Source organism: Vigna angularis, chromosome 7, assembly GCF_016808095.1.
Source record: "Vigna angularis cultivar LongXiaoDou No.4 chromosome 7, ASM1680809v1, whole genome shotgun sequence".
In the NCBI taxonomy this organism is placed as follows: Eukaryota; Viridiplantae; Streptophyta; class Magnoliopsida; order Fabales; family Fabaceae; genus Vigna; species Vigna angularis.
This window is the reverse complement of record NC_068976.1, coordinates 19,779,755-19,792,885: the sequence shown is the minus strand read 5'-3', so window position 1 is coordinate 19,792,885 and position 13,131 is coordinate 19,779,755. Positions and strand designations below refer to the sequence as shown.

At 33.3% G+C, this 13,131-nt stretch overlaps 1 protein-coding gene across 5 annotated transcripts; it reads right to left on the bottom strand.

Annotated features, from left to right (window-relative positions):
- Nucleotides 1-423: 423 nt before the first annotated feature.
- On the bottom strand, nt 424-11,955 carry LOC108338422 (protein ENHANCED DOWNY MILDEW 2). 5 transcript variants are annotated; one of them, XM_017575297.2, is made up of 18 exons: nt 11,863-11,955; nt 11,033-11,500; nt 10,843-10,939; nt 9,501-9,551; nt 9,271-9,410; nt 8,711-8,807; nt 8,506-8,604; nt 7,731-7,978; nt 7,576-7,656; nt 6,983-7,498; nt 6,736-6,871; nt 6,554-6,652; nt 2,862-2,903; nt 2,218-2,328; nt 1,952-2,023; nt 1,745-1,863; nt 1,587-1,650; nt 424-1,231 (listed from the first exon to the last, which is right to left on the bottom strand). In XM_017575297.2, the coding sequence occupies exons 2-18, from the start codon at nt 11,473-11,475 to the stop codon at nt 605-607; spliced, it is 3,042 nt and encodes a 1,013-aa protein (XP_017430786.1). In that variant the 5' UTR covers nt 11,476-11,500; nt 11,863-11,955; the 3' UTR covers nt 424-604. The 5 variants fall into 5 exon arrangements, with proteins under 5 accessions (XP_017430786.1, XP_017430785.1, XP_017430784.1 ...); XM_017575296.2 differs by lacking the exon at nt 11,863-11,955 and adding an exon at nt 11,790-11,860; XM_017575295.2 differs by lacking the exon at nt 11,863-11,955 and adding an exon at nt 11,725-11,838.
- Nucleotides 11,956-13,131: the final 1,176 nt, after the last annotated feature.

Genomic DNA, 13,131 nt, shown 5'->3' with positions numbered 1-13,131 from the left:
AATAAAATTTGATATAAAATTAATTTCCCTTATTTAGAAAATACACAAAATACACATGATAATATATTTATAATAACAAAAATATAATAAAACATTTATAATAATAAAAATAGAATAATATATTTATAATAATAAAAAAGTAGACTAAATCGAAATACAAATAAATAGGTAAAAGTAATATAAAAACTATGTTTCCCTAATTAATATAAACACAATATATCTAATAAATGTAAATTTAATAAACAATTTCAATTCTTCTTCATCTTATGTGATTTATTTGAATCTATTACTACCAACCAAAATAAGGTTCTAAACAATCGAAGAACTTCCATTAGATAAAAAGTAGTCGGGTATATTATGTACTGCACAACTGAAAATAACTTATGCAGGCTTTTTTACAAAAGAATAAAAGATTATTCGAAATAAAGACTGAAACAGTATGCAAAAATTAAACAATGACTTCAACAAATATGCCCGCCACCCCTGTTTCCTAATGTTGAAAATTGTTAGTTAACCTTAATCTATTCGGAGACTTGTTCCCTTGATCAGTGTATGTACAGCATGGGACATGATTGAGCAAAAGAAAAGGAGAAAAATAATAACACTACTCTTCGAGCCAACCACAGGAATGTTGGCTCGCATATACATAGTTAGGAACAGCAGCAAAACCATTCAATCCACCACCATATCCAGGTTGGGGTCGTCCACTATGTCCAGAACTGCCACTTTTAATGAATGTACGAAGTTCAGAATCCGAAGAACCTGTCTTCTTGATTGGATTTGGTAGTTGAGTGTGGTCAGGTACTCCATTAGCCATTTTATTTACAGCCTGCCTTTTGGCTGGGTTGGATTCGCCAATATGTTTTCTCTTCTTTCCTGACTTCTCAGGCTTGCCCTTTTTATGTTCGTCAACATTATAACATGCGCTTCTGTAGCTTCCGTTCTGAACATCACTAATTACAGATGCTTGATATTCATCGTCATCCTTTAACTTTGAGTTTTCAGCATAATTTCCACCGGTAGCATGAACAGCAGCAGCCAACGTGTTAGACTTAAATTTTTCTGTCGTTGACACTTTATGCTCGCTGCACACATGAGCATTCTGTTGGGCTATGACCTTGTGTTTTGTAGTCCAGTCAGAGCGGCTCCAGAGAGAGAGTACAGGTGGCCTTACATTCCTTTGATCCATTTGTCCGTCATTTCCATCAGCTGATCCAGGGAGATCATTTGACTGCGTAAAAAGGCCAGGAACAGGGAAAAAAGGAAATGCTGCCGTTAGGTTAACATGGATCTCCATATAAAGTTGATAAAAACTTCATAGAATTACTCTGAATTATGATATGCCTTTAAAATGTAAACAAATATTCAATATTTCATTATAAGAGTGATTCAATGAAAGGTGCTTTAAATTATGAATTACTTTATAGATACTAATAAATTTCTATTTGGTCTTAAATTTGACATGCATGATCATCAAGTAGTGTGACATGATTCGATGGTTAGAGATCGGTTAAATATGCCTTTTACAAATTATATGCAGATCCACATCTTGAGAGTGAGTGCATGCAGGTAACAGAGAGACTAACCGTGTCTGATAGAAAATTCCTATCCTCCCATATAAGATTATAACGTGATAGCTTCTTATCAAGCCTGAATGACAACCAAGAAACAATGGTGAAAAGGCGGAAAAACTTCAATAACGTAAATGGCAGTTCTACGGTAGACCATTGAGAAAGGGTCCTACCTTTGTATCTCTTGTGCCAATGTAAGAATTAGGAGCTTTGGTTTAAACTCAAGGGCCTTATCTAGAAACTTGTTAGCCAATGCTGCATTATGACCAAAGGGAGGGCTGAGACGAATGATCTGGTACAGAAGAAAAAAAAAATTAACGTGTGCATTCGTTTCAAGGACATCCATGCACATCTTTACCGTGGAATTGAAAATTTCTTACCAACTGTGACCCTGTGGGTAACTCGGTTTGTTGGACAGTCATCCATTTCTTCCTTTCAAAACTAAAATCATTCTATATCGACAACAACAAAAAGAAAACAAACATTAAACTAACAAGATAGTCAAGAGCAAAATGTTTAACTAAAGTTTAACAACTTTAATTACTAAATTACGTGAAATTATGATATTTTATTATAATCAGAACATTGTTCTCCCAATAAACATGTATCTTTCATCTTTAACTATCCAACTCAAACCAGAATCTACCTTTGTTGGAAGTAAATCATAGTTTCTGTATGAACATCTCTTCCCAGTCTCCTCAAGCCTTTTCTTCAAAAGGATGCTAAAATCATCAGCACCACTTCTCAAGTTCACAATCTGAACATCATTAACCATGCCAATCAGGTATTTAACTTCAACAATTAGAAATAGAATAATAATGTCATGAATGGTCATCCACCAGACAGAACATTTTATGAGGAAAATCAGATTATTTTATTTTATGAAAATGACAGAAAAACAAGTCAAGCATACTGAATAAATTTAATGTAAAACAGTAGAAATGTAAAAACAGGTTTCAAGTATATTGCCTAAAATTCATCAAAAGGAAATCAAAATGGAATTTAACAAAGACCTTTGCTAACCAAAACTAGTGAGACCAATAACAACAATCAGAGAGAGAATTGTCAAAGACGGCAAGATTTAGTTTCCTTAAATAAATCATTGACTAAAAAAAATTAAACAAAGTTTGCTGACAAATCTCCTAAGAGGAACTACAAATTGGTAGAATGCAAACTCATACTTTATCTTCACTCAGCTTCAGATAATAAAACGGTCAACTACTGACAATTTATGATACTAATGCAGATGCTATATTTGATATGAAGTGCACAAGTACAGGGGGGACCTACCGTATCCCCATTCTGAACATACCAATGAAGTTTATCTGCGATCTGCATATGTAAAGAATGTTCTTTCAGCAATTCTTGAAAGATGTATGATGACTATTTAACAAAGTAATACAGTAACGAGAAAGAGAAAAAAAGAAAAATCGTATGAACTGAAAATGAGTTAATGCATTAGTTGCTTCAAGTACATATGTTGGTATTTATACATAAAAAATAGCTTGTTATTGCATGCTTTGCTAACTATACATGTGTTAGTTAGCAGATTCTTTGCAAACTGGATTATATATCTAACTAACAGTTCAATGTAACTGACTTCAGTTAGATAGTTACAACAACTATCATAGCATACAGACTATCAATTATTAATATGGATTCGTAGGTAGAGCATGCAAACTAAATTTAATTGGTATGAAAGCTGTTGGAAGTCCTACATCGACTAGAGATAAGGCCAGTTTATAATATATAAGTGGGTACAAACCTCACCTTATAAGCCGGTTTTGTGAAGTTAAGTTAGGCTTAAAATCTACTTCTTAAAATAGCTTATCCTAACGATATTTGTTGTTTGCTGGATATATTGTTTCACCCGATATCGGGCCGCTATTGGACCATCCATTTATGTTTAGTCTCACATTTAAGATGATGTCTATACCTCGACCTGAAGGGGTGTGTTGGAAGTCTCACATCGACTAGAGATAAGACCGGTTTATAATATATAAGTGAATGTAAACCTCACCATATAAACCGGTTTTGTGAGGTTAAATTAGACTTAAAATCCACTTCTTAAAAAAATATGAAAACAATGAACATGGTAAAAAAGTATGGTTAGATGTTCCTTTGTTTTTTAACCCTTCCTTTAATAAGAAATTAGTGGTAACTAACGGTAACCTCCTAGATTATAAAGGTAACTAGCGGTCAGCTCCAAGATTGGTTAGGCTTTGGCATAAAGTACTAACTTAACAGCAACAACTCACCCCTCATAAGAACACATATGTTAGGATAAAGGTAATGGAATGTAATATGTTAGGGGTTGGACGGTATATGAGAGAAGAAGAAGGGCACCGAACGGTGGATGGCGGGGAGAGGTCGAGCCGAACGAAGGAAGACGGTGAGGAGTCAGGCCGAACGGTGGAAGACGAGGAGAGGTCAGGCCGAACGGTGGAAGGCGGTGAGGAGTCGAGTCAAACGGCTGAAGGCGGTGAAAGCTCGAGCCGAACGATGGGAAGCAGCGAGGAACCTGAGCCGACCGGTTAAAGAGTTACTATCCTAACTGGTAGCAGTGAAGATGGGCAGGAAATATTTAGTACTAATTATAGTAAATAAAACTATATCTTAGGGAAATATTCAGTATAAGATAATTATAGTAAATAAAGCTATATTCTAGGGAAATATTAAGTATAAGATAATTATAGTAAATAGAGCTATATTCTACGAAAACAATTAGTATAAATAAAGCTAGAGTCTATTGTTAGGGTTATGCTTTTGATTATTGAGTTTGTTGACAAGCAGCTATGCTCCTGTGAGGGAGGTTATGTTCCCAAGTAATTGACAGTGGTTATGCTCCCAATTACCCTTGTTTACTTTTGTCTATTCAGATATCACCATCAATAAAAAAGATTCATTCGTCCATTATCATTCGTTCATTGTTCTGTGCTTGTTGTGCGAGTGTGTGAGAGGTTAGTCGAGTTGTGCAGAATTTTGGATTGAAACGATGTGAGGCGGATCATTCAGTATTTTATAGTCACTCTTCTCCTGATAAATGTGTTTATCTTATGGTCTATGTTGATGATATTGTCATTACAAGAAATGACGTCACTAGAATTGCTCAATTAAAGAATCATCTGTTCAACCACTTTCAAACCAAAGATAAGGGTCGACTAAAATATTTCCTTGGTATTGAAGTGGCACAATCAAAGGAAGGTGTCATCATTTCACAAAGAAAAGATGCTCTTGATATTTTGGAGGAAACATGCCTGACAAATTGCAAGCCCATTGATAGTCCTATGGACTCAAATCAAAAGTTAATGAAAGACCAAAGGTGAACTTTTCTAAGACCCAGAGAGATATAGAAGGCTTGTTAGAAAACTCATTTATCTTACCATAACAAGACTTGATCTTTCTTATCCGGTGGGAGTTAAGTCAATTTATGCAAAATCCACATGTTGATCAATGGAATGCAGTGATTCGCATTCTCAAATATGTAAAAGGGAACCCAGGACAGGGATTGTTGTATGAGGACAAGGGAAGCACTCGAGTTGAGGGATATTGTGATGCAGATTGGGCTGGTTGTCCAATTGACAGAAGATCTACCACATGATATTGTGTTTTACTTGGAGAGAACCTTGTATCTTGGAAAAGTAAGAAACAAAGTGTTGTTGCTCGATCTAGTGTTGAAGCTGAGTATCGATCTATGGCTCTAACTACATGTGAACTTGTGTGGATTAGACAACTCCTTCAAGAGTTGAAATTTTGTGAAAATGAGCATATGAAATTGTACTGTGACAATCAAGCCGCCCTTCACATTGCCTCCAATCCAGTGTTTCATGAAAGAACAAAACACATAGAGATTGATTGTCATTTTATTAGAGAGAAGTTATTGTCAAAGGATCTTGTTACTGAGTTTGTCAACTCTAATCAACAACTTGCAAACATTTTGACCAAATCTCTAAGGGGGCCTAGAATTCAATTTATATGTTCCAAGCTTGGTGCATATGATCTATATGCTCCAGCTTGAGGGGGAGTGTTGAAGTATAATGTCTTTATTATTATTAATATTTATGTTAGGTTTTTGTTAGGGGCTTCCTGCCCTTTTACTTTTCAGAACTACTGTCTCCTATAAATACAGTAGTAAGTTGTATTAGGCTTTCTAAGTGAAAAATATAAGACTTTTCATCTTCCCTCAACTCTTCAAGTTGCACATTTACCACCCAACAAAGATAGAGTTCTCAGGATTTGAATTTTATGAACAGGTGCAAGATATATTTGTAAAATGTTGATCATATGATGTATAGCAGTTACCATATAGACCAGGTGCAAGATATATTTTCAGGTCATCCTACAGGAAGTTCACTCAATGAAGTGTGATTACAAATTACTAAAATGAATAATCTCCTGATATTATTGGAAAAACTTCTGACCATGATCAATTGTATACAATATAACAGGAACAATGACAATACATCAAAGGTCAAAACTAATGGTCAATAGCCTATCTTACCATGTCATCAATGAAATGGTCATATAATTAGATCAATTAGTGTTAAGCTTTTAATTAAGTTTTAATAACACAACCCTCGATGACCAAAAGCAGACCGACAATTTTACTGATTTATCTACATCTCTAAACAAGTACTAATCAAAACCACCATAATGACAATGCAAAAAGAGTAATATATGAAACTTTCTTTCTCAGGTAACAAATTCAAAGAGACCAGTCCTTAATCAGTACTATTAGGGTAATGAGATGTCAATATTACGACCTTCTGCCATGCCTGGTCCATGGCATGGATAAAAAGCTCACCTATCAAAATCTCAAACGTAGATGATACTCCAACCAGCTATAGACACACAGACTCACTTTACATCAATATGTGCCAATCATTACTACAATATACCTATAAACTAACCTTCCCTTTTTTACTGCAATAAAAATAATTATAAATATTAGAAAAGAATTTAAAAAGTAAATCATTAAGCACCTTCCACTTAAATATCTGTTTCAAAACATCAGGGTCACAAACAGCTTTGGCATCCTCGATGCTGCCCCCACTGAGCATGCTTAAAGCTGTTCGAACAGACTGCATATAAACAACAAAATTAACAATCTTACCAAAAATTCCTGAGTGGGAAACCATAGCAACAAACGTATAAAGTTGTGTACATTAACTGAATCTTCCAATTTCTCTGTTGTAATGGTCTTCTCCAAAACATTTCTCAACGCATTACTATGAGTGTGCTTTTCAAAGACATTCTCCAACTTAGTGGATGAACTAGCTTCTTTAAATAAAGCCAACAAACTACAATGGAGGAAAACATCTTTATGTAAACAAGTATTTAACATTATCTTAATGACAGCTTCAGCTCTCAAGTTTCAATATCATCATATTTAGGAAATAAGACAGACTTACTTCTTTTCCGAACCAGCATCCAGTGGAGGCAATTCAACCCTCAACTCTCCACTAGGCATGACAGATGGGAAGTTAGTATTCACTTTATTTATCTGATTGCCCTGTTTAATTTGCTCCGAACCCTCGTCCTTACCAACTGTAATCTGGTTATATGTTCGCTCGGTGTGAGGAATTTCAAATTTCTTCAAAATTGGCATCTTATTTTCAGTCAAACACCTTGATGTTTCTTTTGAGTTTGGCTTTTTCGACATATTTGAACTAGAAATTCTCTTATCAGATGACTTCTTGCTACCAACTTTGCCAGAAAACAGTTTTGCACTCAGTTTAGATCCTGTAGAAGTGTTTTTGCCAGATGAGTTATCTGAGTGAATATTTTTCTTCAACTTAACTATCTTTTTAGTTGAAGGCTTTTTCTGCTCAATAGTAGTATCAATTTTTTGATCAGTGGCTTTCATTTCGGGGAATTTTATATGATCTCTTACAGGAGTTCCAAGTTCAGGATCAATCTCATGATTTCTGGTCAATGCAAAAGTCAAACATAGTCAAGGATTAACTAGTTTAAACTGAAAAACTAAAAAGTCCACAACACTTACAAGCAATATATAAGAATGCGGTTCTTTGGTAGAAGACCTTCCCAAGCCCTTGGTATATCATTGTTTTCAGAATTAATTTCTCTGAAAAAAACAATTTGAGAATCAATTAAAATTATAAAATGAAAACAAGAAACACATAATAAAATAGGACTCACCTTGGCAAACATCTACGATGATATGCCTTTGGACAACGTCTACAAACAGCAAACTGCAACTCAGGATCCATAATATTTTCCAATCCCTTACAGACACAACAATAATGAAGGGGACAAGTAAAAGGAATCCCATCAGCAATGTTTCTCTCAAATTCCTCTGTAGCATCCTTAACCACCTTGGGAAGTAATTTTGCAACACAACGTGGATGATAAAAACGGTCACAGGTTGCAGAAGTACATTTAAAAACCTGAAAGGTGAATCCCAAAATCTTAGTTCCATGCATTACAAAGAAGATCCAGAACAACCATTTTTTACCAAGATTTGTTGGTGTTGCAGTGAATAAATCATAATCATTACAACATAGAACAGACATTGACGCAGGAGAAGTGTTTGACTCAGTAGCTCACAGGTATGCCTGGATTGAGAAGAGGGATGAATAAAATACTACTCATGTCCAAGGTTAGTTTTCATAAATTGTCTACATTGTGAGGAAATGAGAGACATGTCAGCATCCCTTAATAAGATTACTTTTGGGGTTGGGTAATACAAAAATAAATTGCTTTATTTGTTGAAGAGAAAAGGTAGGAAAATGTAAAAGATTCAAAGAGCATGCTTAATTTTTTATTTGGATTTCAGTTCTACTACCGTGGCTACAAGTCAATATAAAGTATTAAACAACCGATAATTTGACTAAGAATTACAAGGAGGCACGTCATTCAACCACATGAAAACAATAAATGATGTAAGCAAGAAAAGCTATTTCCATTGTTATACCTCTACACTGTTAAGTTTATCAGAAGACCCCAGTTTGCCGCATGCAAAGCATTGGTGCTGCCGATATTCACAATTCTTACAATAAAAGTTCTGGATCTCCTGCATAATTTTTCCATGGCTACAGTCAAACAAATTTCTTCCCAATTATATGAAATGAAAAAGGACAAGAACATTATAAAAGGAAAACAATAGAGAACCATCATACATCAACTTCCTTCTGGGTAAAACCAAGAGAAAAACAACAATTTTCTCTACCAGCTTCCTCGGTAGCATGAAATGATCTCATGCACACGCCATCACAACTGCAATAACATTAAATAATTTTAAATTATGAAGAAAAACTCAAAAACTATTCCACAATACGGAGGCAAATGAAAATTTCACGTAATTTACTGTAAGAAATTTATCAGAATACATAGTAACATCAGGTTCCTAACAGTATCTTTAGAATATATAGTAGAATCTATTAGTTATCTTATGAGGAAGCAATCTTAAGAAATGGTTACTGATTTTGTTTGTATCCTTTTTTATTATGATTATGGCTCATTACATCTTGGCAGGATTTGGCTTATGCTGGATTTTCTACAGATCAAGTAGTTCATAACTTTTGTAAATAGAAACTTTACACATCATATCAGTATAGAGTATTATTATGCACAATCTCTATTCCAATAATTCGTAACAAAAGGTATGCTGCCAGAAGATACACAAGAGGACAGATACAGATTATTAAAGTAAACTAACCCATCTGAAAAATTAACATACCATATAACATTACCACCATTGTCACAAAGTGCACAAACATCCAAAGCATCCGTTTCATCAGACTCTTCATTAGATTTATCTGTCATATCACTGTCAGTTCCACCAACAGGAAGTCCTGGCAGTTCAAAATCATTAACTTCCTGAAATAAAGTAGAAAAAATCATTAAAAATACGCAAGGCTGGAATTGAATGCCTCAGAGAAATCATCTTTGATGATTGTAAAAACAGACCTCGTTAAGAAGCTTTTGACTCTTCAGTTTCCCCAAAACCACGAGCAAAAGCTGTATAAGTCATCATGCAGATGCATTAAAATGAAGCAAGCATGTTGGGAATAGTAAACAAGTCTTATATAATGAAAACAGGGAAAATTAGAGAGCTCAATTAATCAAAATTCCATTGCCGCATGCAAACTCTTATTGATGGAACAATATATGAGACCAAATCACCTTATCTAGTTCACTGTTATTACAATCCAGTTTCACGAACTATTCCTAAACATGAAATCCCATAGATACATCATCCAATATAAAGAACAAAGAAGGGTTATGTAGACCCCTTAAAATGAAATTAAAAGTGAGTCAATTGGTACAAGTTATTGTTATATATTCTTCATCCCATCAACAGCGGAAGTCAAAGTGGTTCACAAACATAGTGCCATATGTGAATTACATCAATCAACTTCCTCAATATGTAATTCCTTGACGGATACACTCCATTTAAAGCTTACTTAAAAATGTATTATCGTTTATCTATGGAACTAAATCATTTACTTAAACAAATTAAAGTATAGAATAAAATAGAATCATGAGATCTATACCTAGAAACCAAGATTGATAACTAGGTTAGATTGTCAAACTCAAACAATACTTGTGATCATTAATTTCCATAAGGTTAAATATGTTTTTGATCCTTTAACTTTAAGTGAAAATTAGAATTAGTCTCTTAACTAATTTTAATTTTCACTTAAAGTTAAAGGACCAAAAACATATTTAACACATTTCTATATGTGTTGAGGAAGGAGAGTAAAAAGCTATTTCTTTAATTTGTGTTTAACATGGCAATTTCTACTAAAGTACAGACCTACTTGGGCACATTTGAGGGAAGCCACGAGTTTTTTACAATTTGTTAATATAATTAGTATTTATCCCCTTAATATGAAATGCAATACAAAAATCAATCCATAATCTTGAGTCTTACCCCCCAAAAATTTATATATATGTGTGTGTGTAAGTGTGTGTGGTTACCAGTTAGTCTTTATATGTCCAAACTTTGTTTCTTCTAATTCATTCGTAATGAAAACAGAAATTTAATATGTTGTGGCCTTGGTGTCATTGGTCCTATGTGTTATTGGTGTATATAAGCAAGAAATTTTTATATTGTGAAGTTTACTTACTCTTTAGCAGTCTTAACATGATCACCTTAAGCAGGGACCAAAACACGAGCTCATTCAGATTTCAGACAAGTACAGGGATTAAATGAGTGATTAAATCTTTACATATACAATAATATTGCACCCACGACGTAAAATTTCTAGAATTGACAGTAAGACTACATAGAAAGGGAAATACAAACCTTGGACTTTGCTAAGACAGCATCCCTTTTGGAAGCTTCGCCAATCAAAAGCATGTGGTCCGATAAATCATGTTTTGAGGGCTTAACACCGTAAGAACTAGATATACATGTTCAGAAAAAAAGCAATCAAGAAATGCACTTTCATGTACATTATTATCAGAATAAGAAAGTTAAGAAGAGGAAAAAATACATTAACTCCTTATCCTTGCTGAAGTCTTGCCAGAAAGATCCCACAGACATTTGATGCCGTCTCTTCACACTATGGAGGAAGTGAAGGGTGACCAAAACAGTCCTTACTTCTTCTTGAAAACTCTTTCTAGGCTTCTGAAGGTTGATCCACCTTCCATCCTTTGACAGCAAGAATACCTCGGGTCTGACATTGGAAAGATCAAATCGCCACGCCGTCACTTGCACGAAAGTCTTCAACAGCCCACTATCGGCATCCCCGTACAGAAACACCTTCTCTTTGCAGTCACCAGAGTTCTCAGAATCATTCCATTGAATTGGCAACACAGCAAAAGACACAGGATTGTCCTCATCGTCTACAAGATGGTAATTTGACACAGAGATTGACTGAATGTCAGACTCGTACTCCTCTTCCCCGTCGGAATACGATGACCTACCCCTCTTCATCCCAGAGCCTTGCTTTCCACTCACACTACCCAAAGAAACAAAAAAAAAAAAAACACAAATCAAAGGAGTGTGTAATTGCTAATGATAACATATACCAAACAATCATAACCATTCAGGGTTTAAACATAACACCCTTCTCTCCCCCATTCATCAATCACCGTGGCCGCGGGTGGATGAGTGTAACAAATTGCAAAATGCAACAGTAGAACAAATAAAAATAAATAAAAAAAGATTAGGAAGAAGAAAAACCCTAGGTTCTAAAATCGATAAAGAAAACGATCATGCTGAAGCAGCGAAAGAAAGTTGAAACGCACGAGAGAGGGAAGGAACAGCAGAAGCTAGGAGTGAGAATGTGAGTGAGGTTAGGTTAGAGAGTTAAATTAAAACCTTTGAGAAAACTTTTTGGCGCTGCTTCGATTTTCGCAGAAGTTGCCGCGTCACTATTCTTCTTCTCAGTTAGAGAACGCCACCTGTCGCAAAGAACCATTTTATAGAGAGAGGACTATGATAATTTTGCACGATAATAGAAAACAAATAAGATAAAATTAGGATAAGATAAGAAATAATATCTTTATAATATTACGATAATACAAAAGAAATAATATCTTTATATTTATAATACGATTACTGTGAAAGAAAACAAATAAGATAAAACAAGATAAGTTTTAATATTTTTCATTAATGTTTTTAACATTTAAACAAAAGAGATTAAGATATTTTTTTTCTTTTAGATATAATATGATAAGTTTTATCTATTAATTAGTGTAAAATGAAAATAATAAGAGTTACATTGATTTGTTTTCATATATTAATTCGAAATAAATATGTAATAGTTCTTTTTTAAGGAATACAAATTTATATTTATTTTTAATTTATGAGAGATATTTATGTTTTAAAGCATGATAAGGACTTTCAGATACTTTCAGATACTTATATTTAATATATTATCTTTATCTAAAACCGTGTATAGACACCGAATTCTTTAGGATATCTTTTTTCAATATTGAAAGATAAACAATTATTTATCAATATTTTTATAAATGAGACTACAAAATATTTATATTGGAATGGAAATTACTGTAAATTGCGTAAGAGTCAAATTATTAGTTATTTAAAAAAGTTTAAAAAAACATATTTTATATCTATATCTAATCTAACCGTCTTTGTAGTCTTTCTTATAAAATTGTTGAAATGAGTATGCAAAAAATTTGATGAATAAATTTAAGATTAAATCATGACAAAAAAAAACATAGTGAATACTGATTATAAGATACGATTGTACATTTCACGAAAGATTCTATTTATTATTTTGTATACATACATGTTGAACTTTTGTATCTTTGGTTAAATTTTTATTTTGAATAGTTTTTGAGATATAATTCATGTTTAGTTTTAGGCCATAGTAATTTGAAAAATAGTATTGATTTATCTTGAAAAGGTACAAAAATCGCGAAGTTCATACAAAAGAAATTTATATTCTATTAAAAATATTACACAATATGATTTTCTTTTTTTAATTTCTTGCTGGTATTCGTATATATATATATATATATATATATATATATATATATATATATATATATATATATATATATATATATATATTACTTTTATTCAAATTTGTAAAGTTGGTTATAACTTATTATGATATAATTA

What these genes read in the sequence shown, in the direction of transcription:
- LOC108338422 (XM_017575297.2), bottom strand. Translation starts at nt 11,475, where the DNA reads ATGAAGAGGGGTAGGTCATCGTATTCCGACGGGGAAGAGGAGTACGAG. An exon ending in AGCAAGGATAAGGAGTTAAT is followed by an intron (nt 10,940 to 11,032) that starts GTATTTTTTCCT and finishes ATGTATATCTAG; the next exon opens with TTCTTACGGTGTTAAGCCCT. An exon ending in AACAGATATTTAAGTGGAAG is followed by an intron (nt 2,904 to 6,553) that starts GTGCTTAATGAT and finishes TTACATATGCAG; the next exon opens with ATCGCAGATAAACTTCATTG.